Source organism: Schistocerca nitens, chromosome 2 (genome assembly GCF_023898315.1).
Source record: "Schistocerca nitens isolate TAMUIC-IGC-003100 chromosome 2, iqSchNite1.1, whole genome shotgun sequence".
Taxonomy (NCBI): Eukaryota; Metazoa; Arthropoda; class Insecta; order Orthoptera; family Acrididae; genus Schistocerca; species Schistocerca nitens.
Genome location: NC_064615.1, coordinates 764,248,579 through 764,275,585, shown reverse-complemented (window position 1 = coordinate 764,275,585; position 27,007 = coordinate 764,248,579). Strand labels below are relative to the sequence as shown.

At 41.8% G+C, this 27,007-nt stretch overlaps 1 protein-coding gene across 1 annotated transcript in view; it reads left to right on the top strand.

Annotated features, from left to right (window-relative positions):
* The window catches only part of LOC126236999 (protein takeout-like), a 110,878-nt gene that overhangs the window by 26,050 nt on the left and 57,821 nt on the right, over positions 1-27,007 (top strand). The window contains exon 2 of the mRNA XM_049946724.1: positions 21,805-21,911. Within this exon, the coding sequence (XP_049802681.1) occupies positions 21,842-21,911 (70 nt within the window). The 5' untranslated portion in view covers positions 21,805-21,841. The remainder of the gene's footprint in view (positions 1-21,804; positions 21,912-27,007) is intronic.

Below are 27,007 nucleotides of genomic sequence, written 5' to 3'. Positions count from 1 at the left end.
ATCATATTGGTGACAGTATTTGTCGACTGCGAAGAATTAAATATTGATTTGCTTATACTTACTCGTTACTTCTTCATATCTACTGTCATTCTTTTCAGACACAATATTCTGCATGTCTACGATGCTAATTATTTTTTCATAAATGTTAACGAACAATTATTTCTTTGAAAATGAAATTTTCATTCTGGAGCAGAGTGTGCGCTGATATGAAACTACCTGACAGATTAAAACTGTGTGCAAAACCGAGGCTCGAACTCGTGACGTTTGCCTTTCGCAGGCAAGGGCTCTACTAACTGAGCTACCCAAGCAGGATTCACAACCCCTCCTCACAACCTTACTTCCGCCAGTACCTCGTCTCCTACCTTCCAAACTTCACAGAAGTTCTCCTGCCAAACTTACAGGACTAGCACTCCCAGAAGAAATTTTGCGGAAATATTGCGGAAACATAGCTTAGCCACAGCCTCGGGGATGTTTCTAGGATGAAAAGTTCACTCTGCCGCTGAGTGTGCGCTGATATGAAACTTTCCTGACAGATTAAAACTATGTGTCGGACCGAGACTCGAACTCGGGGCCTTTGCCTTTCGCGGTCAGGTGGTTTACCAACTGAGCTACCACGAAGTTTTATATCAGCGCTCACTCCGCTGGAGAGTGAAAATTTCATTCTGGTAACTTTCCCCAGACTGTGGCTAAGCCATGTGTCTGTAATATCCTTTCTTCTGGGAGTGCTAGTTCCGCAAGGTTCGCGGGAGAGCACCTGTGACGTTTGGAAGGTAGGAGACGAGGTATATGCGGAAGGAGAGCTGTGAGCACGGGTCGTACTTGGGAAGCCCAGTTGGTAGAGCACTTACACACGAAAGGCAAAGATCACGACTTCGATTCTCGGTCCAGCACAAAATTTTAATCTGCCAGGAAGTTTCAATTATTTCTTCTTTAACGAAATCAGCAACTTTTCTGTCCTGATATCTAATGGATACAACTACGAAACGTATTTTACCACAAATGGCATGTAAATGAGTGGACTTGTTTCCATAATATTACAGCCAAGTGGTACTGCAGGCCATAACTTATGCATAGAGAAGTACCGTGGAATGAAACACCAGAAATCGTACAGTTAACAGATGAAATGTTAACGTTCTGCATATTTACTGGATTTTCTGCTGTCTCTAAGGCTCCGTTGTCGATTATACCTCCCTGAAACCTAACACTGAGTTTAGCCTACCAGTTAAAATTTCGATTATAGTATCTAACTTTAATTCCACACTTAATTTTTCTCATCACACGTACGAAATAGCTTTACTGAACTTACGTACCTACAGCTTCATACCGTATATTACGAGTATATCGAGAAAAATAACTTCTGATTTTGTAGTCAGAGAGCAAACTCTGGGCAGAACTGCTTTAAAACAATGAACTTTCGATGACGTAGAGAAAAAGAAAAAAAGTCAGTGTGAAACTGATCATCAATTACAATAAAAATTTCAAACGATGAGAGATGAAGAGCACTGTATGTGTTGATTTTAAGCTGGATAACAATTTAGGGTCAGTTTTAGCTTTCGAGAGAGAAGTAATTGAGAAAGAAACCTTAAACACAGCAGAACATCCAGTATACATGCAGAACGTTAAAGTCCCATCCGTTGACAGTAACATTCCTGACGGTTCATTCCACAATGTTCCGCTAGGCACACGTCACATCGGTTGTGGCCTGCAGTTTCACTTGGATATAAGAGTATGGATTCACCAAAACTGCTCATATACATGCCATGTTTCGTGGTAAGATATGTTTGAGAATTAAGTGTCTAAATTAGAGATCAGGACGGAGGACTTGCGAATATTCTATGGGATTCCCTGTGATACTGTTAGCGTATGTTCAAAGATTTTATATCTTATCTGAAGTTCACGAACTGTAAACAAGATGGTCACACCTCTGACTGTCAGGTATTGAAATGTACGGTAGTTATACATTATTGTATAGTTTTCAAATACAGCATTTTTCTTGTAAAATACCCACTTTGAACTACGTTCAGCTTCAGTCTGGAGGTTAATAATTACAGTCTCATATCTTTTTGGCATTTTGGGTAAAGTGTCTCTCATAGAAATGCCCAAGACATGTGGTATTTCCAGTTTTGTAGCATAATATTCTAAACCAATATTAGTAAGTTTTCTTGTTGGGAAACTTTTTAGGGTGAAGTTTTTTTCATCAAATACAGACCATGTTCATTTTTCTTATGTGGTAGAGGTACAGGACGCTCTGTTCATGAAATGCTGTTGTTTTCATTGTATGATTATGTTTTTGCATCTTAGTCAGCTTTTCGGGTGAGACTTATGCATCATTGAATCCCTTATCAATCCCTGCTGCACCACCAGCTAATCCTCCAAGTGCTGATAATGCATCGCATATTGGACGCGAAGTAATGGTCAACATGGCTTTGGATCAGTAATATACGCTCTCTGCAGAGCGATTTTCCTTTTGGAGCAAGTCTCGAAGTAGTTTTGCGAGCTTTCTTCACAGCTGTTATGAGATTACTGTCCAGTTTCATACACTTTTAACTACATCAAACTGTATTAATTAATCAGTTCATTACATTCTCTGAATTTTTATTTTTCATTCATCTTCTTCTTTATGTTTCTCATGCTTGTTTTTATCTTTTTCATTGCACCATTCTCTGTAAGAGGAACAAATTTTGCATTGAGCTTAGCATCCTTTGTCTTCATACTTTGTCAACTACAGTCCAACCTGCTCGATGGCAGTCTGACAGACTGTCTAGGAGCATTGCATAAGCAATGTAATGTTCCTAGCACACTGCGTCTATTTCCGTTCCATTAACTTTGTTCCTGGCTCTCAGTATTAATGGATGGGTATTTGAAGTTCTACGAGCATGTTGGTAATAATATGATTAAGAACAGATACGCCTTTCTTCTTCTACTTGTTCATTGCCAGAATTTCAACTCACGTGTGATATACCACAATCTACACAATGTTTCTGGCAGTCAGAAGAATGTGATTCAAGATGTGATTCAAGAGTCAGATACTTCGTCTTTCCATTAGTCCTATTACTGACGAATGTGGGTTACAACCACAAAATCCCAAACATGGCGATCTAAATCCAGATAGAATTAGCCGAATTGTATCTGGTGAATCCACCTATGGAAGAACAAGTACAATTATTAACCTTTTCTTTCATGGAAATAGTCTCAAATTTATATGAGACTATTTTCGAAGTTGAATGAGACTTTTTTCATGACAGTAGTCAAATTTTCTGTGGGTCTCCGTTATGGTGCAAAGAGCTTTTTTCTTATGAAAATATTCTTTTCGCACAAGACGAGCATAATTTTATGCATGTATTCAGCGATCATATTAAGATAGAGTGACTTTTAATGCATTCCTCTAAATGTGCAAACGATTAGGACTGAGAATACATACAATATTCCAATTCTAAGCAAACATGATGATTCTAATAATGGACATTATTATATTAATTTTGACAAGTAAATTTATATCTGATATCATTTGCTATACATGAGCAAGTCCTTATTGTGATATAAATTGAGATGTTTGCTCACAATCAAGTCAGATTTTGATTGAGCGTTGCAGATGTCAACATACCTCTCAATTCCTCCTCACAAGGGATTAGTCTAAATAATCAGTTGTTGAAATCTCGACGAAATATCCGCATGAAACTGGCATTCCTGCTAGAAAAGCAATTTGAAACTGAGTCTGTACTGGAAAGCTGGAAAGAACATTTAGACCAGTTTCTAATCCGCTACAGTGAATGATTCAAGATGGATAGTTACTCCGAAACATGACAGAGTATGACGAGGGAGATGGGGTTAAAGAAAGCAGCTTATTTACGAAAACACAAAGCGTACGCTTTGGATAATGGGGAACAAATACAAGCAGAAGATAGTGGTTCAAATGAAGAGTCACGATAGAAGATTGTGTGGCGATGGGATGTGATAGGGGGTGGGGAGGGGGTAGCGAGGGCTATTCTAGCAACTTAGTTTCTTAGCAAAGCAACACATACAATATGTGATGCTGTTCACTGAGGTGACAGAGGTTAAGGGACACATCTTAATATCGCGTCGGACATCCTTTTGCCCGCCGTAGTGCAGCAGCTCGACGTAGCATGGACTCAACAAATAGTTGGAAGTCCCCTGCAGAAGTATTGATGGTTGGTTGGTTGGGGAAGGAGACCAGACAGCGTGGTCATCGGTCTCATCAGATTAGGGAAGGATGGGGAAGGAAGTTGGCCGTGCCCTTTCACAGGAACCATCCCGGCATTTTCCTGGAGTGATTTAGGGATATCAAGCAGAAGTATTGAGCCATGCTGTCTCTATAGAAGTTCATAACTTCGAAAGTGTTGTCGGTGCAGGATTTTGTGCACGAATTGACCTTTCGATTCAGTTCCGTAAATTTTCAATGGGATTCATGTCGGGCGATCTAGATCGCCAAATCATTCACCACAAATGTCCAAAATGTTCTTCAAACATATTGCATTGTCATCCATAAATTCCATAGTTTTTTGAGAACATGAAGTCTATGAATGGCTGCAAATGGTCTCCAAGTAGCCGAACATAACAATTTCCTATCACTGATCGCTTCAGTAGGACCAGGGGAACTAGCCCATTCCATGCAAACACAGCCCACACAATTGAGGAACTACCACCTGCTTGCACAATATCTTGTTGACAACTTAGGCCTATGGCTTCGTGGGATTTGCACCACACTCAGATCATACTACCATCTCTTACCAAATGAAATCGAGACTCATCTGACAAGGCCTTGGTTATCCAGTCGTCCAGGGTCCAACCGATACGGTCACGAGCCCAGAAGAGGTGCTGCAGGCGATGTCGTGCTGTTGGCGAAGCCACTCACGTCGGTCGCCTGGACCCATTGCCCATTAACTTCAAAGTTCGCCGCACTTTGCTGACAGATACATTCGTCGTACGTCCCACGTTGATTTCTGCAATAATTCTGCGGTTATTTCAGGCAGTGTTGCATGCCTTGACAACTCTATCCAAAAGCCACTGCTCTCGGTCCTTAAGTGAAGGTCGTCGACCACTGCGTTGTCCGTGGTGAGAGGTAACGCCTGAGATTTGGTGTTCTCGGCACACTCTTGACACTGTTGATCTCGGAATATTAAATTCGCTAACGTTTTTTGAAATGGAGTGTTCCATGAGTCTTGTTCCAAGTATCGTTTCTGATTCAGTGTCTGTTAATTCTCGTCGTGCGGCCAAGATTATGTAGGATACATTTTGAGCTGAATCGCTTGAGTATAAATGACTGCTCCGGAAATGCACTGCCCTCTTGTACCTTGTGGACGCGATATTGCCGCCATGTGTATTTGTGCACATCGCTATCCCACTAATTCTGTCACTCAGTGGATATGGCATAGCAGATATCATACAATAACAATATTGTGGACGATTGGTGATCCACAGGTAGATGTTGATGGAAGTAATTTAGTAATTTGCAATGTTATATAACATATAATGAGGGCATTACATAATTTTGTATTTAAATTTAAACCTAACAAGAAATTGCACACCGCGAGATCTTCTAAATTACGGTAAAATTCTCTCAGGTCTTCCAGTACTCATCAACAAAACTACTTTCCTGCACATAACTGCGTAGAGGTTATAAATGACTCACTATCCTAAACCTGCTTTAGGTAAAGGAAGTGGCGAATAATTATTGAGAGATGGACATACATGACAGTATGAGAGAGAACAAAAACGCACATCATGTTCACAAATGGAATATACTTTCTAACGAATCGTTAGCGTATGTCTTTCTGGTTCACTGGAATAATCTCAATGAATTGATGGAGCCATTAGTTTTGTCGCTAGCGTCGAAAGTGGTGGGTAATAATTCACGTAACGAAATAATACCTATTGCAAAGGACCTTTGCGAAGTATCGATTATTGTTTTAGGTTTACAGTGGCTGTAGAAAATAATAAAGTGATATTGAATTGCATCAGTTGAAAGACACCCACAAATGTGTCTTTTTCAGGTTCTGAAACAGTTCGCATCTTTATTGTGGAGGATTTTAAACATAGAAAAGCACGGACGGGAGTTTGGGAGTAGATGTGAGGGATGGTATTCGATTGATTTCAAAGTTGAAAATATGGTCTGTATTATAGTGAAATATGACAAAAGTACACAATCAAATATCTTAAAATGATTATGAAAGGTCCCTAGTGGTTCCAACAGTATAAGAGAGCGAAAATTGCGGCCGCGCTGCACTTCAAAGCAATAATGGGATGGCGAGGCGCGGCGACTCGAGCGCACCGAGGGTTTCTCGAGCCTCTAGTTCTCAAGCAATTCTCGAGAAGCTCACGGGAAACGGATCGGCGGCGTGTGCCGCTGCGCGCCAGTTGGCTGCGACAACACACGCCGCGCCGCTGTTTTATGAATTGATTGCCGCCGCTAGACAAACACGCTCGCTGTGCTCGTAACTAGTATGTCTCAGGTTTCATTCGAGTAAAGTTGTTATTCGAATCAATATGGACACTCGAAAACGAACGTCATGGTGCTGGCAATACTTTACGGAGGATGGAGATAACGTTACTTGCAACATTTGTCGTAAAAATCTCCGTAATGTATCAAAAAATACAACGGGCATGATTAGACATCTTAAACTGCACAATTTATCGACCAATAAGACAGCGACGTCCGTGGATACAGAGGCTCATTCTTCCAATAGTGCGATGCAGACAAAATATCCAGGTACGTGTGGTACAAAAGGTGAATTCCGTGCAAAAGTTCGGATAATGTCCGAAGCGGTCCGCTACGCTTAAAAAAAATTGATTTTTTAATCGTACTCCGATAATCTACAACATACCCCAAAATCAAACCTATACTATCCCAGCTTTTGCACGATACGATATGTAATTTTATTGGACTAGTTGTCGAGCATAACGTATCCCCTCGCAGAAGCACTGATCTAAATCTTACGTTTCTCCTCATAGAGGGAAGTAAACGGCAACAACAGCTAGATGAAGCACTACTAGTGGCCATGATAACAGACGATTTTCAACCGCTTTCAGTCGTCGAGGATGCTGGTTTTCGAAGTTTTGTTTCACTGTTGGACCCACAACACTCGATACCAAATCGAAAAACGTTGCGCCTCATGATTGAGGACGATTACTATAAACAGAAAGAGGCTGTAAACTTGGCCGTGGAAGGCTCTACTTGTGTTTCTTTAACGAGCGATAGGACCTCACTCAATAGTGAGGCATATATTGCTGTAACTGATCATTTCATTAGCTCTAATTGGTGCCTGAAAGCTTTAGCTCTCGAGACATTCCGTTTCCCGGAAAAGCATACAGCGCTAAATATTAGTGAGGCGTTAGATAACGTGATTTCAAAATGGAACATTGAAAACAAAGTTGTAAGCATCACAACTGACAACGCCAGTAACATGACGGCGGCCGTACAACTTATTCACAGTGGCAACACAGATATGCATCATGTGCCATGTTTAGCACACACCATCGATTTAGTTATGAAAAGTTCTTTGAACAGCAACAGTGAGCTCTGCATAATGCGGGAAAAGGCCAGAAAAATTGTTAGCTATTTTAAAACAAGTTGCAATGCTAATGAAAAACTCCATGAGATCCAGGATCTAATGAAAAAGCCTGTTCATAAATTGATTCAGGAAACCGAAACACGACGGAACAGTACGTTTTATGTGCTACAACGTCTAGTGGGGCAAAAGGAATGCATTGCAGCCTGTTCATCAACATTGTATTCAGGTCTAAAGAACCTCACAGCTGACGAGTGCCGAATTTTGAGCGAATGTTTATGTGTACTAGTGCCATTTGAAGTGGTGCCGGCCGCGGTGGTCTCGCGGTTCTAGGCGCGCAGTCCGGAACCGTGCGACTGCTACTGTCGCAGGTTCGAATCCTGCCTCGGGCATGGATGTGTGTGATGTCCTTAGGTTAGTTAGGTTTAAGTAGTTCTGAGTTCTAGGGGACTAATGACCACAGCAGTTGAGTCCCATAGTGCTGAGAGCCATTTGAACCATTTTTTTTTATTAATAGAAACAAACAAAGTACATGCCTTTGCCACAGTTCTCGACCCAAGATTCAAAACGTTGCTATTAGCGAATCCCATTCATTCAAAACATGCGGTTGCAAGCCTAATTGCAGAGTGCACAAACGTGGTAGAGACCGTACGATCTACTCATTCGGCTGCTAACGACACTAGCCACGAGTACCATTTCGTACAAAACGCCAGTAGTTCCTTATGGGCTTCTTTCGATGAAGAGGTTTCCAACAAAAATCTGATGAAAAGCGGTTGTGATACATAGACCTGGAGGTACAACGATATTTGGAAGAACCGTACCTACAGCGCACGGATAATCCTTTACACTACTGGAAAAAAAAATGAAAACAGTTACCCAGGTCTAGCTGTCGTGGCAAAAAAATATCTTGCAATACCTGCAACTTCTAATCCCAGTGAAAGAATATTTTCGCAAACTGGACTACTTATAAACAAACAAAGAAGCAGACTAAAAGGCCAATTGGTTAATAGAATCATATTTCTAAACACGAATCGACGGCAGTATAGCAATGGAATGTAAAAATGCCTTCTTCTGAACAAGTTTTGTTTCCTTTCTCTCTTCAGTAAGTAAACGCATGTACGCAGCTTCTGTATATAAATATAGCACTTCTCTTTTACATTTAATCATGCATGCATACATGCAGAATGTACAAGGTAATTTATTTTGTAAGAATAAAGCTTCTGTTTTATGCGAATTCTGTGCTTTGTTTTAAACAACAATTCTATGACTTTTGTGTTATGGGACATATAATAATACTTCAGTACACATTAATAACGGTAGTACAGTTGATATCAATCATAGAATTTCGAAGTTTTCCGAGCACGTATGTACGACGAGTACGACCGCTGCGGCTCAGTGCTTCGTGTACTGAAAGTTTGCGCAATTTCTCAGACAGCGCAGCACTGTCAACTTCTCGAGCGTACCCGAGAAATTCTCGAGAAATTGCTTTCGCGTCGCGCGTTTCTCGAGCGCGATCATAGCCCATCCCTACTTCAAAGGGGTGCGATAAAGTTCGATGGAGATGCAGTCGAACAGTGTCCTCAGAGAAGGGTTGCAACAACGAAGGGTGTCAGATGTGTCAATGGTTGTCAAGAACGTGTTCTTGCTGGTCATCGCACTGTGAACAGTCGTTTCCGACCGCGAAAAGTGTTGAAATCAACTGTCCCGGACAATGGTCGTTTCATTGGCACCCTTTATGCCACCCCTTGAGGCCTTTCCGTGTCTATTCTGAGCAGCGGGGTGTGTGAAATATTTTCCTCAGCCACACAAAAGAAACCCGCCTGATTTCAACGCTGGACGCCGCATTTATGACTTCAAAGGGAGAGTCATCGGATAAAGGGGTGAAATGTGGGTAACAGCTGCGGTGACGACCTTCACATCCTGTGACCGTTCACGGTGGTGTTGGACAGAATTGTGGTGACAGCATTAACCAACGTTACACGTCAGATCAACTTCAGAGCTTTGCCCCTTTTTTCGCATGTGGCGACACCTTGTTGTCTGAAGCTACGCCGAGACCTAGGGTAACGTCGCAGGGCGCCACGATTTTGCATTTTTGTAACGGCACCTTTTGAGCCAAGGTTCATCTAATGCGCCGCAATGGGCAACAATTAGGGGTTTCGAAAAAGTACTCCTTCAAATTTGTTGCGTAGTATAATGATCAGAGCTATAGCCTGATTCAGATTATAGACACAACAAACGTCATTGCAACTGGAAGAAACGGAATCGTTGAAGCCACAAAGAGACTGCCAGATTTTACGGCTATGAATTGTTCTCACAGCAGAGTTTTTGTGGGAGAGGATTCTTCAACAACTACGCGTCACTTTATGAAACTCATTCTGTAGAGGGAACTGGCTCTGAGCACAATGGGGGTTACATCTGAGGTCATCAGTCCCCTAGACTTAAACCTAACTAACCTAAGGACACCACACACATCCATACCGGAGGCAGGATTCGAACCTGCGACCGTAGCAGCAGCGCGGTTCCGGACTGAAGCGCCTAGAACCTCTCGGCGACAATGGCAGGCCTGCAAAGTTCAGTGAAAACTTTATAATTATATAAAACCGAAAATTAATTTGTGAAAATCCTCCGCGGCAGTCTTCGACGTATCTCCCTGCGGTCCACAGAATTTCTGTAGCGTCAGGGAAACGGCAAAAGTCTGCACATAGTGACCTTGGCACACCTACGCAGTTTCGCAACGTTCTGGACACACTGACTTACTTTACAACAGGTTTATGACATGAGATAGCATTAGATTACGTAAACGAATTTGCAGAGGCCTACTCGTTAACGGGGAATGATGCAATCGACCTGAAACAAAAATTCCTGGATTGTGATGCCATCTCACTCGCCCTCCAATTTTCTCGTTTAAAGAGTCGCTGCAACATCACTTAAAATACTGAACTGATAATTTGTATCGTATTTGCTCTATAACAATTTTAGTTTTCACAAACCATTGTTACTGATAGAAGCTTACCACTTACACATTTTAAATTTATTTATTACAAGGTATCGCACCAAAATTATTAACTGACAAAGAAAATAACATATTGTAACTGCATGAATTTTTCTGAAAGCTTGCATAGTGACTTATTTTCCGTATCTAGCCGGGTACCGTGGGTACTGACATTGTAACGGGATCCCATGTTTACTTTTTTGATTTCTGGATAGATTTCCTAGGCATCAACGCGCCATAGTATGTGAAATAATACAAAGTGGCTGCAGCATGCCGTTTTCAGTCGGCCTTAGGCCACGTGCAACAGAACAGAAACGGTTTTAAATCATATAACTTAATTCAAAATTCCAGAAAGAGCGCACACTCCGCTGCAGAGTGAAAATCTCATTCTGGAAACATCCCCCAGGCTGTGGCTAAGCCATGTCTCCGCAGTATCCTTTCTTTCAGGAGTGCTAGTTCTGCAAGGTTCGCAGGAGAGCTTCTGTAAAGTTTGGAAGGTAGGAGACGAGATACTGGAAGAAGTAAAGCTGTGAGTACCGGGCGTGAGTCGTGCTTCGGTAGCTCAGATGGTAGAGCACTTGCCCGCGAAAGGCAAAGGTCCCGAGTTCGAGTCTCGGTCGGGCACACAGTTTTAATCTGCCAGGAAGTTTTAATTCAAAATTGTCACAAAGGGTGAGAATGGAGGATCATAGCTTGGCCTATAGAAGGGTTGGTAATTCAGATTTATCTGTGGACATTGTATGAGTTTTGTGGAAGTGGCTCTTATTGGAGTGTAGGCAAAAGACGTTTCCTAAGATGTAGGTCAAAAGACTTTGTTTAAACCTTGATACTACAAAAAACTATTAGTCTATATTCCCCAGAGGTAACAACAACAATATGTAATGCTCTGCTTTACATCAGACGACTCAAAAACAAAAAAGGTATTTACTAAAATGTAACGGGGCAGGCTTTCTCTGTCAATTGCTCTGCCTACAAAAGGGATTTACTCTGATGATCCAAGACACTGTAACCACTGCCCTCCGCAACGTTGGATGCCGCCCTTTAGCGTTGCGGGCACGTGACGCGGTAACGGAAGTATGTAAGTGGAGCACACACGGATGGAGGATCACCTGGCGTACATATGGACTGCAAACAGGGAAATCCATTGAGATAAGCGTCTTCGACAAAAGGCACATAACAGTCGTGCTGTGCGGAGATATTTAAATGAACTCCAACGGCCGGGTAATTGGCAGAGTGCATGTAGGACATGGCCCCGGGATCACCAGACCTCACGCCACCAGACTTTTTCCTGTGGGGATTCTTCAATGTTATAGTTCACCCACCCGGACGCCAACAACCTAGAAACGAAGAGGAATTAATGGATCACATTCGACATGCCGCCAATCACATCAGAGCAATCTTTGAAAGAGTTCGGCAAAACACCGTTCGAAGTTACCAAGCTTGTCAGAGGGTCACCAGTTCAAGCACTTGCTTTAACTAAACAATGTCCTAGCTACAAAAAAGGCCATTTTCAGGGCCGACACAATTTGTAAAGGACTTTCTGTACACGAACTAACAGCTGTTGATGGGTTTGTTCCCGGTACATCTTACCATGAAACTAAAATGGACGTGTCGGGATCCTGGCGGATTTTCCCCCAGGAGCCCAGAGTGGAAGGCAGGCGAGCTACCACCAAGCGTGCTGGCTTGGGGAGGCCTCAGGCACGGCCAACCGATTCGGCTCAGATTTGGCAGGTCGCTTGTGTACAACCTAAAACGAAGGACGCTAAGATATTTTGGCTCAATATCCTCCGTTTTTGTGAAAATCACACCTAAAGCTTATGATGAGCAGTCGGCTCAAAATTGGTGGGATCGATAGATAATTGTAAAAGAGCATTTTTCATCATCAGGTATGGAGTCGGCAAACGCATATTTCAAAAAAAAAAAAAAAAAAGAAATAGCACAACCGCCTAGGTAACTGGCCGCGAAGCGGGAAACCCGGGTTCTAATCTCGAGGAAACTATATGGTTTTTATTTTTTTTTAAACTGTAGTTTTTCGTATCAGAATTCATAGGGATAGGATGCTTAATAAGGTACGCAACTCAACACGGAATAATGATAGTAATAAGGTAGGCAAACTAATTTCCCAGACGACTTGAATTAGTAAAGAATTAAACTTCTAAGCTTTGTCACATGAAAAAAACTCCGAGTAAGAGTGCTAAGAATTCCTCACTAGGGACCACAGATAACCAACCGCTCGACGCTTGTTTACAGCGAGTCACGGGACAGAATGCAATCGGGGAGAGTTATGTTGTCCGGGTTGTCTGTTCGTCATATCATAGTTGTAAACCTCGAAGAGTGAGGGCGTCCAGCATGAACCTCAGAGAAGTCAATCGGATTGAGTTGTTTTCCGTCATTAGGCTGCCGCGAACCTCGAGGATACATGTAATGATTTTTCATCGTTAATTCACCGAATAAAATATGTTTTGTAAAATATCTTCCGAAAGTAACATATGACTTCCACTGTATGTCGTATGTAGTAATTGGATTTTCTGTTTATGCCGTAGTACCTAGTTATTGTTTGTTGTATCATATCTTACAGTCGCATAATTTGAATAATGGAGGATGTACACCCTTCGGCCAGCACTGATATACCGGGTGATCAAAAAGTCAGTATAAATTTGAAAACTTAACAAACCACGGAATTATGTAGATAGAGGTAAAAATTGACACACATGCTTGGAATGACATGAGGTTTTATTAGAACAAAAAAAAAAAAAGTTCACAAAATGTTCGACAGATGCGCGTCGTTTGGTGATGACCGTGTGCTCAGCCGCCACTTTCTTCATGCTTGGCCTCCCAGGTACCCAGACCACAGTCAATGCGATTATAGGCTTTGGGGTTAGTCGCAAGTTATCGTGATCGACCGACAACATCAGACGCCAATGCCTCAAAATAACTCCGGACACGTTTTACAGTGCTGTTCACAACATTATTCCTCGACTACAGCTATTGTTGAGGAATGATGGTGGACATTTTGAGCATTTCCTGTAAAGAACATCATCTTTGCTGTGTCTTACTTTGTTATGCTAATTATTGCTGTTCAGATCAGATGAAGCGCCATCTGTCGGACATTTTTTGAACTTATGTATTTTTTTGGTTTAATAAAACCCCATGTCATTCCAAGCATGTGTGTCAATTTGTACCTCTCTATCTACATTATTCCGTGAGTTATTCAGTTTTCAAATTTATACTGACTTTTTTATCACCCGGTATATAGTTGAGAGCCTGTCACAGCCGACAGCAAGCGGGAAGCTACCGACGCTGTGTTTTGGTTTGTAAAAATGCTGCAAGATAGATGAATTATCAATGCACCACAGAAAGCAGACAGTTCTGTTTCTCAGCGTTCCAGATTGATAAAAGCGGCTATCGTCGAGCGGTTTTTGGAACTGACGAACGAGATGACTTTTGCTGATATTGAAGAAGCATACCATGAAGGCGAAGCAGAAGGTGATTCAGTGAAGATATCACGACTAGTGAATGGCAAAATGCTCATAACACTTTGGAAATGTCCAAGTCGCAGGCAATCTGTGCTTTATCTGTTCCCGATGAGTACTACGAACCGGTTACTAACCGACTGAACTACGGTGCTACTTCCCTTGAATTAAAAGTAAAGACGCTAGCGCTAGCCGGCAATCATCCAAACTGGAACCTACAAACACTGCAAAAGTATGGAGCAATAACAGCTATGAAATGGAAGGAGGACCTAAAATTGTGGGAAAATGATATTGTTAAAGGAGAGATAAGATACGACAAATACTAGGCAATAAATAAGTGTAAATACGACCGATTTGTCGAATCTCGTCGTCGTAACGAGAATGTAACAACGAGACTGCTCCAGGAGTTGGCTGCAGGTGCAGTGCTTCATGTACGACTAACAAGGATTTTACGTTTGCTGCATCATTATCTTGGGCAAGGCATATGAAATCGGAATATAAATTCGTCAACGGCACATCACTAAATACGTCTCCCACAAGGAGGTAGAAAATATGGGAGATATACAGAAAATGGCGGCTCTTTTGAGCACGCAAACACCGTCACTTATGACCTGTTTTAAACGTGATTACGTGATCAACACCGATTAAACAGGATGCGAGTATCGGGTGAACATTCGATGCACGTTATCGCATAAGGAAGAAAAACGAACCCTTGTCGCAGTTGGTAGTAAAAAAGAAAACTAACACATTCGTACACGGCGCAATATTCCATCACAGCCTTATGTTTTTCTGTGTTTACAAGGAACGTATGTTACATTTGATCCTCGGGTTGTAGAAGAAGTCAGTTGCTTAACCGACTCGAAAAATGTTTACATTACTTGCTCCACATTCGGGAAATTTACAATTGCGATTTATATAACACTTCTTAATAATGTTTTAAAACCATAAGTTGCTGATAACAAGTTATGTCTAATATTGGATTTCTGGGGTGGTCAAACCGATACTCTAATGTATGGCACGATGTTTATAGACGACGAGGGTCAACCGACTTTCACGGTAAAAGTAATACCACCAAACTGCGCACCTGTGTGGCAGGCGTGCGATGTTTATCTCTATCGCCATGTTAAAAACTTTGTTCCGAGACTTCAGACATGCAGTGTGCTTCTGGAAAATCAGCGGTAATCGCACAACGGCACGGATACAATAACTATTCACAGCATAATTCATAAACAAATTTCAGCACCATTTTTTTCAGGAAATGATATCGTGTGCGTAGTACGCATCTAAATTAATTCCCGAAAAGACATATTTTTAAATGTAATCCAGGTTTGTTTTCCGCCGACTCTTCGGAAGGAACGGTGTAGCTGCATTCATTAGATGTTCTTGGTGCCGCGATCGTTTATATGACAAGTACCATCCATCAAGTTGTGCGAAGAAAAGTGAGGACACGTAACAGTGACTGGAAGAACCATTGTAAAGTGACCAGGAGTAACATTTTAATTGTTTACTAACCCAAGAGGTTTGAGAAATTTGTCTATCTTTTTATCATTACTTATTGACTGATTTACCTTATTAACCCTCCTATCACTGAGATATGGAAAAAATACGAACGAGAAACATAACATCCGCTCGGTTACCTCTAGATTCGAATCCAAGTTTTCCACTTACGTCCCCTTAATCGTTGTGCTATCGGCGCTCTCGGGGCACAGCGTTTACCATGTGGTTACATAAGCGGCAGCTGTAAAAGTTTCTTTCCTTGATTTCTGAGAAAGTATGCATTTGTGGGCCCCATATCTCTTGATGACAAATGCTCTATTTACAGTTATCTATTGATCCGGCTAATTTTGAGTCGATTGCTCGTAATAACCTTTAGGGGTGGTATTCTCAGAAAGGGGAGGATGTTGAGCCAAAATATCTTAGAATCTTTCGCTTCAGGTTGTACACAAGCGACCTGCCAAATTTGAGCCGAATCGGTTGGCCGTGTCTGAGGCCTTTCCCTTGTTAGATACATCCCGATCTCCGGCAGGCAAAGCATTCGAGGTCATGCGTTGTCCAGAGTATACGGCAACAGGGCAACCCTGCCGCCAGTCGGAGCGCGTGGCGCTAAGTTTCCATAGTTTAAAAATTGTGCGTTGTCGACCTACACAACATTAGTGATTTTGGTTTCTACTGGCATCAGCTATCGAGGGTTAAAATTTCGTGACACAATTTTTCTCCGCACTGCATGTGATACCGGGCAAGCACCCATGGGGTACATGAGCTCCGGCATGTAGGAATGGGTTTAGTGTGGTCTTTGAACGGAAACTTTTCGATCGCTCTTTATACTAGAGCTTAAATTTGATTTCATATTAATAGTTACAGACATGAACCACATTTGAAGATGACCGTCTCTACAACATGCATTCACGAATCCGTTACTTCCATTTGACATTTATACAACAGCAGATGATCGGTGCTAGCTGTACACACTCGTGAGCTGTCACCATTGAAAGATAAACAATAAAATATTCCGCCTCTCACTTCTATGAACCCTGCAGCGGCCAAGATACTTATCGCTCTGCCCCTGACGTAAGCTCTGAATGGCTCTGAGCACTATGGGACTCAACATCTGTGGCCATAAGTCCCCTAGAACTTAGAACTACTTAAACCTAACTAACCTAAGCACATCACACACATCCATGCCCGAGGCAGGATTCGAACCTGCGACCGTAGCAGTCGCGCGGCTGACGTAAGCGACAAAATTTACTTAACTACCGGCCGTTGTGGCCGAGCGGTTCTAGGCGCTTCAGTCCGGAACCGCGCGGCTGCTACAGTCGCTGGTTCGAATCCTTTCTCGGGCATGGATGTGTGTGATGTCCTTAGTTAGGTTTAAGTAGTTCTAAGTGCTAGGGACTGCTGACCTCAGTAGTTAAGTCCCATAGTGCTCAGAGCCATTTGAACCATTTGAACCAAAAATGAGGATACAGCGATTCTCCAGGTGGAAAAACAAAATACCACTACTATAATGTACACTACACAATAAACATAAAAATGACACGAAGGAATTACAGATGTTGGCTGCGAGTGGACATTGATTGAAATCAGAGGAAAGTTGAAAACGTATGCCCGACCCGGATTCGAATCTGGGTCTCCTGCTTACTAAGCAGATGGTCTGACCAATGAGCCATCCGCTCACAGGGCTCATTACAACTGCACGAACTGCCCTAGCAAAATGCCTCAAGTAATGAAGATAATGGGTAAGGGGCACTACGTCCGTAGTGTCTAGACGTTTATAATGGGTACGATGGGAGGTGTGCTAGGTAGACCGTGCAGCTGCAGTGACCACTGTGTCCGGATAGCTGAGTGGTCAGAGCATCTGCCTAGAAAGCAGCAGATCTGGGTTCGAATCGAGCACAAATTTTCAACTTTGCCCATTGATTTCAATTAATGCCATCTCACAACCAATCTCAGTAATTCCTTTGTGTCTTAATTCATAATGGCTGCTGCATTTAAATAGTGTCTTATCTTTCGGGCGCGTCGGGAAGAACCGACACCAAATGTATAAAAATATTATTACGAAAGTGATACACTAAAGATCCAAAACACTTTGACGACCGCTCGTCGAGAGAATGAATACCGCCTGGTGGCGTTGCGGCCACGTAGCATGGTAATGTATATATATATAGGGAAAGTAGAAACGAAATAGTCACGACTGGAAAAATCGATCACATAACAGAGTCCGACAAGGGCAGACTGTTAGGCCCGGCGCATGGGAACGAGTGTCTCGGAAGTAGAGAAGCTGTCCTGCTATTGGCGTTCTACTGTCGTGAACATCTGTGGAAAACGGTTGAAGAACGCTAAACCCACGAGCAGGCGACAAGGTATTGGAAGTCTGCGCAACATCACAAAACGTGATGGTCAGTAATTTTCCCGCTGTGTATAGCGGCGTAGGTGGTGGTGATCTGTGGCTGATCTGTCGAGACAGTACTTACAGTGTGGCTTCAGGCACAAATGTTTCCGAGCACAGCGTTCAGCGCATATTGTCGAACTAGGAGTTGTGAAACAGACGTTCGCAACATGTACCCATGTCAACCCACTGACATGGTGATAACGATTGCAGTGGTCACGGCTTCATTGAGAATGGGCGCTGTATCAATGGAAACATGTCACCTGGTCGGATGACTCACGTCTCTTGTTATGCCAGATCGATAGTTGCGTTTTCGAAACATGAACTACTACAAGATGCAAGATATTGAAGGCCGTGCTAAGCTCCAGGGGACTTTCACCTGGGATTTCGTAAGATCCATGGTACTAATCGAAGGCACCATGACGGCTGTGGACTAGTGAACGCTATTGCAGGCCACCTGTATCCCTACACGCTTGATGTCCTACTCGACGACGGTGGCATCTTCCAGCTGTATAACTGTCCACGTCACAGGGCTAGAAATGTGCTACAGTAGTTTTAGGGATATGACAACTCATATTGATGTGTTGGCCATGAAATTCGCCTGATATAAACCCAATGGTACACATCTAGGACGCTGTCGGTTGCTAGCTCTGCACTCACAAACCACCGATCAGTAACTTGCGGCAATTGCGTGAACTGTACACAAGCCCCTGGTGCTACATAAGTTCAGGAGCCCACGAAGGATTTGTTGAATCCATGCCACGCAGGATCAGTGCTGTACTGCGTTCTGAAAGACGATCTGCAGTATATTAAGCAGGAGGTCATAATGTTTTCTGCATCAGTGTAAACATTTCCATCTAAATCCTTTGTTGGTTTGTTTGTATCTGATAACATAGTGAGTACTGAACCGATGGAATTTTCCATGACATATGAGCCTCAGCGTTATCTTTGATAATGATAGAGGCTGAAGAAATGAATTAAAATGTGTGCTACGTCCAGGATCATCTATGCCTGAGATACAGATAGGATTTCCCCACTGTGTACAAAGCTGGGGTGCTATTTCAGAGCCTTGTCAATACTGATGATTTAAGGAAGGCAAAATGGTATGCCTCAAGTTTGTTAGGGAGGGCATTGGACGAGGGTAGTCCGTGCAGCTATGGTAGCCATGCTGCCTTGATGGTGCAATGATTGGCATATTTGCCTAGAAAGCAGGTGGCCTGGGTTCAAGTCCCAGCCATGGTACAAATTTTAAGCCATTTATTTAGCTTCTATCACTGTCGAATATTATATGTAAATTGAAGGTGTAGTTGGGGAGAAAGGAAAGGAAAAGGAAGGGATTACTGATGTCAACTGCATTGGCACTTTATGTGGAACCAGCAGTGGCGAGTGACAATGTGTACTGGACCGGGATTCGAGCCACGGATCTCCTGATTGCTAGGCAGGCGCGTTAACTACTGCGCCATCCGGGACACAGTGTTATCACAACCACACGAACTACCTCGGCACGCCTCACGGTTCACCCACATTCCTACCGAGTGCCACCAATCCGCAATCCTTGTCCATTTCCTCCATGCTCACTACTCTGAGATTCTCACAGGAGGTCGGACGTACTTTTGCATCCAAACTGAAGCAGACACATCCATTGCCAATATAAGTGAGTCAGTTATATGAAGTGTGGTGTCTGTTCTTTCGGCCATGACCAAGAGGGCACCACGCATTCATATATTGAGAATTTCCCGTTGTCACAGTTTTATAGCTAAGAAAAGATCACAAGCACTTGTTAGAGCTTACATAGCTCTGAACTCACAAATCTGACACTATCTACTTGCAGACCATTAATATCGGAGGCTGTAGGACTCTAATAATGTATCCAATTGCTACAAATCTGTTCACTTACCTCTGGTCATTGTGGAATAATTTTACGGCATACTCGTGATACGTCGAATACAGTCAACAATTGTTGGAAAGTGAATGAGAATATGTTTCAAATAATTTTCATGTTTACTGTAACTATATGATCAACTAACAAATGATATATACATCAAGACTGAAACGAGAAATGAAAATTTGCATGAAGGTCAGGATTTGAACCCGGTCTCCTGCTTACTAAGCTAACCACTGTATAAAGCCGGCACAGACGCTGTGTACAACTGCATGGACTACCCTAGCACGCCTTTGTCCTCGATCCAAGTTGCCATTCACGCCTCAGCCTATGTGTCCATTGCTACTGACACACACACACACACACACACACACACACACACACACACACACGCTCACGCTGAGTTTGGTTGTGTCAATCAGTTGTAATGGACACATAGTCTAAGACCAGTAAGGGTGCTTGTTGGCAAGTGTATATTTGGCTGTACAGAATCTGTTCTTTCCTTCTGGCACCATATTGTATGGACAGTTACGGTATGTAGCGGAGTGTATGGTTTGAGAATGTGCTTCTCAGTCGGGAACCGGTAAACACTACAGCTGAATATTATATCATTGCAACTGAGACGAACGAAATAAAAAATAATTCAATTTCCTCAGTACTGAACAATTGCGGACCTACCATCCTGTGGCAGCATGCCTCGAATAAGCGAGACACTGCATATCTCTGGAACCATATAGTTTCAATTGCTTAAATCATCTATGCCTTTTACCAGGTTGGCGTAGTGGTTAGAGCGTCTGCCTAGTGAGCAGTAGACCCGGGTTCAAATTCTGGGCTTGGTACAAATTTCCATTCGTCGTTTCAGTCTGTACGTATATCATTTGTTTGTTGTTCATATAGTTTCACTAAACATGTAAATGATCACCGAGCGATGTGGCGCAGTGGTTAGCACACTGGACTTGCATTTGGGAGCACGACGGTTCAAAACGCCCGTACGGCCATCCTGATTTAGCTTTTCCGTGATTTACCTAAATCGTTTCAGGCAAATTCCGGGATGGTTCCTTTGAAAGGGAATAGTAGACTTCTTTCCCCATCCTTCCCTCATCCGATGGGACCGATGACCTCACTGTTTGGTCCGCTCCGCCCAACCAACCAACCTATGCCTGAGTTTCAGGTAAGACTCCCTGTTCTGTTACATGGTGAGGCGCTATTCCAATACAGTTGGAGAGTCCTGCAATGGTTTTCGAGTTTAGGGGGGATACCCAGTGCGCTAGGGCGTGAGTGGGAATTTGGATGGAAGAGGAAAGTGCGCCAGGGTAGTTTGTGCAGTTCTGTAAGGCCACAGTGCCTGAATGGCGCAGTGTTCAGCTCGCTCCCTCCTGAGCAGGAGTCCCTGGTTCGTATAAATTTCCATTTTTCGCTTCAATCTTCACTATACGTCATAGATGTTTGACTCAAGAAAAGGTCTCTGTAACCATATAGTTTAATTTGACAAATGAATAGTCCAAAATGTTGTTAGTTATCAACTATAAATTATCGTTGTCATATTATAAAGGTAATTTCTTTACAGAGACTTATAATCAAATTCCTACATGATTACCGTATAATTCACTCGTATCCAAAGATAGTTATTACTAGAGAGCTCTTGCATTGCAAGCATTCTGTTAGTTACATGTAGAATACCACCATCTTTACTTGGAGATATTTTGAACGTGTATGTTGTACGCTTGGAAGTGAAAATAGGAAAAGTAGGCAGGATGTGCAACTCTCAAAACGCATTGTGATTAAAATAACAGTTACAGTCTAAAAAGAAACTGATAAAGGAAAGTTTCTCTCTGCTAAAAGGAACTTACTGAGAATACATTAGTAGAATTTCTTACTACCGTTGCATGTTGGATAAATGGAAGATGTATCCATAAGCTGGGCTGGAACAACGACTAGCACCGTGAGGAGTCGTCTTGCTGATAGGTGATTCAGCGACATGCAAGGAATAAAAAGAGATAAAAGTCTGTAAGTTTTCTGCTATTCTGTCGTTCTCTTTCTTGCAGGAGGTCCACTTACACGTCACTACGAGCACCAGGAGCGATGCACGCCGCGTGGAAGATCCTGGGGTTGGCGATGACCTTCGCCACGGCCTCTGCGTCGCCTAAAAACCGTAAGTCAGCTTTCATATCCTGAATCCTGCAGCATCATTATTAATCAAAGGACATTTATCGTCTTCGTGAAGACGGCACAGGATAATGGTTTCATCCCTCAAACCCTGAGTATTTGTCAACAATACTCTGTAAACCTTTTCACTTCTCAGTCATATAACGTTTATCATATGATAACTCGACCGATCAATACACTGTTACAGGTTTGTTCGCTGAATGTCTCGTATCATAAAATGTGGCTATGGGAATTATTCTTTCATTGCTTTCATGGTCGGAATACAGCGTTATGTATCAATGATTAGCATAAGCTAACGAAGTTACAGATTTTATCGTATTAGTGTAACTGAAAGTACAGGTATATTAGAGAAGTATGAAAGCAGCAGATAGTGAGTGTTTATCCTCAACTGTCGTGTTCCACGGTGCTGCTCGGTCAGAAGCAGTGTCTCGGGCGCTAACTGAAGAAAATTTCACAAACCGAAATCGCTAAAAAAGCATTTCATTGGATGACTGGTTTCCATACAGCTAAGCTGTCATCATTTATTTTATGCTTCAATATTTTCACAACATCTTGTCCATCAGTGTGGTAAGTAGCTTCACATAGCTCTGTCGAAACAGGTCATCCAATAAAATGCCTTTTCAGCGATCTTGGCTTGTAAAGCTTTCTTCAGTTATCATATATTGCAGATCTACCCCATACTGATAATGTCAGTATGGGGTAGTGTCTAGACGCTAATCAGATTTGAAAACCCTCCACTAAGTCACTGCAGATAAGCTAACATATAACCGGTTTTAGTAGGTACTTTGATATGTAACAAGTGATCGTACAGAACACAAAAAAAGAGAATTCGTAATGTTCCGTTGCTCCTTGAACTTCAACCCGTGGTAGCTAGATCCAGAGTTTCCTTCCCTATCCGAGTCCAGTAAACGAAGCAAGACTATTTGTTTCAGACTAGACCCATTCTGAAAATCACAATCTATGTGTATGTTTCCTTTCGAATATACAAGGTGATGAACATCACTAATTTTATTTTTAACGTTCCTCCCATAACATAAAACATCAAAGTCCCTAAATCATTGTAAATAATAGCGAAGACCTGGGAGAGGGTTACAGAGGATGCCAACCAATTTTCGTGTAACGATGTCGCAGTTGAAAGAATTCCTAAGAGAAATTTCGGATTGCAAACACTGTTTACTGACTCACTGCCCAGAGGGTGTTCCATTACAACAGGATACAAATGTTGTAAGAGCTCTGTGTCGTAAAGTTATTGTTGTGTCAATATGTGAAAGGAATCTTCTAAGCACCAGAATGTTCTTCACCTCGCACGTCAGTTCTGCTCCTTCCCATTTCAAGTACATCGCGTAAAGCAAACTGAACATTTCTCTGTTTCACATCCATGATGAAAATGTGCACATAAAAGGAATTGCAAATAGGCGCTCTGATCTTGTAGCCAGTAAAGGTAACGTCCCTTGTGTGGCTTAAGATAACCGTAAGCTTGCTGTAAAAATAGCCCTCCTGAAGTATGAAGCTATATACTTAGTGTTTAACTTAACGTCGTTCAAGAGCCGTTGTGATTTACTTTACAACACTTTAGGGCAATTGAAGAATATAGCGATATCATGCTTGTCCATGCTTGTTAATCACTGCAGTGAAATTTTTCTTAAAAAGAGGCGGGCACTTCGTTAAGTACGAATCTGATGAGCAAATGTGGTTTATGCAGAAGATACGCGGTAATACGGAACCTATGTACACTGAAAAACGTTAGTTCCAATTTTTGTCACCAGGTGCAAAACTGATGTTGCGTGTGCAACAAAGACGTGTAGGACTAATTACATGTGCACTGGATTTGGGATAGGACGCGGGCAGAGCAGAAAGGCATAACGTTGATGTTGCTATAAACCGCCACTTACAAAGTTTGTTCAGTATGCGCACAGGAGACGCCGACGAGATGTAACATTCGCAAAACGAAGTGATAACAATTGCTCGCAGCCGTTCCAGTAGCATCTGAGCAACGTGTTCCCGTAGACTTGCCTTCAGGACATGTAGAGACCAAACGTGTCCATGGTAAGCGCATTCTTTTATACATCCCCTGAGGCAGAATTCATATGATTTCACAGCAGTTGATCCTGCAGGCCAAATATCTGGAAACCTCTAGAGATAATAAGTTCTTAGAAGGCTGCATTAAGGAAATCATTCACTGGGCGGTAATCCTGTGCAGTCACTGGACCCTGTAATGTAAAATATATCCCGTCACTTCACAGCGTATTGCACCGTCTGGATCTTATACGGTTTTGATGAGGCCCGCCACGAATTCCTCTCCTGTGCTAACGTCTTCATCTCAGAGTAGTATTTGCAACCTACGTCCTCAGTTATTTGGTGTATGTATTCAAATCTCTGTCTTTCTCTACGGTTTTTGCCCTCTACGGCTCCCTCTAGTACCGTGGAAGTCATTCCCTAATGTCTTAACAGATGTCGTATCATCCTGTCCCTTCTCCATATCAGTGTTTTCCACATATTCCTTTCCGATTCTGCATAGAACCTCCACATTCCTTATCAATACACCTAATATACGGGTACAAGTGTAACATAGACCGCAAAATTTCCCGTGCTTTTGACCACAGAAAGGACAATTCTCTTGACACAATACGAGCACTAGTGCTACTGGGAGCCCATGCTCCAAGGTCAGTTACAGCAACAGCAAGCCGGTATCACTCCAGCACCTTCCTCTTTCATGTACCACAATAAGCTTACACGTGTTTTCGAATTTCATTATCATCTCCGTTGAACCATTTAATGACATAGGGCCTCTCCCTAGACCTTTCATTCGGCGATACTCTCTCAATGCAGCACTGTAATCGCTGCTGTTCGCATAAAACAGTTTCAATAACATCGCACGGTCTCTCCTCTCAATAGCAGTACTGTTCACTCGCTTTACAGATTGTCAAATGACAGCGTAGATGTCATACATTCATGCAAACAGTGTAAAATGCCACATTTGCACCTGATGACCAGAATTGGAACAGCTTATTTTTTCCAACGTAAATCTACCAAGTTTCGCTGTCATACAATAACTATAACCTACACTGGACCTCAGTGAGTAGCTGCACTTTAATTATTACCAAACAGTATCATGATAGTTTTAGACTATGAAGCAATGCTACATTGGTGTGCAAAATTGAAGCAATAAACGGAAACTTTGGGAAGTTGGGTTTATTTTGCTTCGAAACAATGTACTAATAGTAGTAGTAGTAGTAGTAGCTCTATTCATCCATAGATCTCTTTTTGCAAGGATATAGGACATCTCACAGTATTTACAAATTTAGATCAATTTAAAATGAGCTAATTCGTATACACATATATTTACAGACTTCTAGTTAGAGACAATCATTGGATTTACTCCTGGTACACAATACTTTTTTATAAGTAACTTATGAAATAATGTAATGCCACATTGTTCACTCATATATCACTATAAGTCACTGCACACACTATACACACCTTGTTTCTAACACTTCACCCACTACACACACACACACACACACACACACACACACACACACACACACACACACACACACACAAATTGTGATCTCTGGGCCATTTTCTGGGCCGCAACTTCCCATTTAAACTGAGTCAGCATCCCTCCATAATGAGTGAGATGTTGAGCTCAGAAAGAGGAAGAGGTGTTAATATTGTGCTATGCATAACGTGGGGGTAAGTATTTCTAGAAAGGAAAACAAAGAAGGAAAAAAAACATAAACTGAAGGTGTTATGTGGAATCTTGGGTATTTTATAATCATTATTATTATTATTAATTTGTATAACATTTTTTATCAAGCTGAGAAACCCTTCAAGGTATGAAATGTGTTGCATAACAGGTACTTTTTAGCTGCCTTTTTAAATAAGTGTATTTTGGCAATTTCTTTAATCTCTTTTGGTAATTTATTGTACAGTTTTAATCCTTGGTAGAAAATGTTGTTTTGAGTTTTATGTTTATTTTTTCTTGGTACATATAAGTTGAGTCTATCTCTTGTTGCATGGTCATGAACACAGCTGTTTGTGCATTAATTAACAGTGTTATTTTTGATGTGTACAACTGACTGGTAAATGTATTCACATGGAGCAGTTAAAATCCCCAGTATTCTGAACAGATCTTTACAATGAGCTCGACTAGTATTTTTGATTATTATTCTTATGGATCTTTACTAGAGTTTGAAAATTGTGTTCATATTTTGTGCATTTGTTCCCCAAAAGAGAATGCCATAGCTAAGAACTGAGTGTACATATGAATAATATGAAACTAAAAGACACTGCATGTTACACACTGATGATAGGATTCTAAGGGCACAACATGCTGATGACAAACTGTTTGCAAGCACCTTTGTGTGTTTGCACCACTTCAACTGAGAATCAATATTCATTCCTAGAAATTTTGCATTTGTTACACAGTCTATAGAGGTGCCATCTACATTTAATTTAACACTGTCAGTTTTCCTCTTCAAACTGAAATTCATCGCATTTTTCTTTATGTTCAATGTCAACTCATTACTTATTGACCAATCATAAACTTCCTTGTGAGTTTCATTTGCTTTCTCGGCAAGGTGTTCTTGTTTTCTCAGTGATTATAATAGTGCTGTAAAGCGGAGAGGATTTTTTTCACCATGAGTAACACTACTGGGAAAGTCATTGATGTATATCAGGAACAATACTGGACCTAATATACTACCTTGCGGAACCCCTATATTAATTTATTTTGGTTCTGATAATTGTTTTACTAAATGGTTAGATCTATTTGAAGTATATGTTATCTCCTTTGTACCTCATCTGTTAGGTATGATCGTAACCAGTCGTTAGCAACCCCTCTTATTCCTAATGCTTCTAATTTATTTAATATAATCTTGCGGTCGACTGTATCAAACGCCTTAGAAATATCCAAAAATATGCCTGTGACACACTCATATTTATCAAGAGCGTCAAATACAACTTGTGAATTCTACAATGGCTGGCTGCGTATTTTTGTCACTTCAGAAACCAAACTGTGATTCGCTTAAATGATTGTATTTATTCAGGTAATTCATTAATCTGTTTTTCATAATTGCT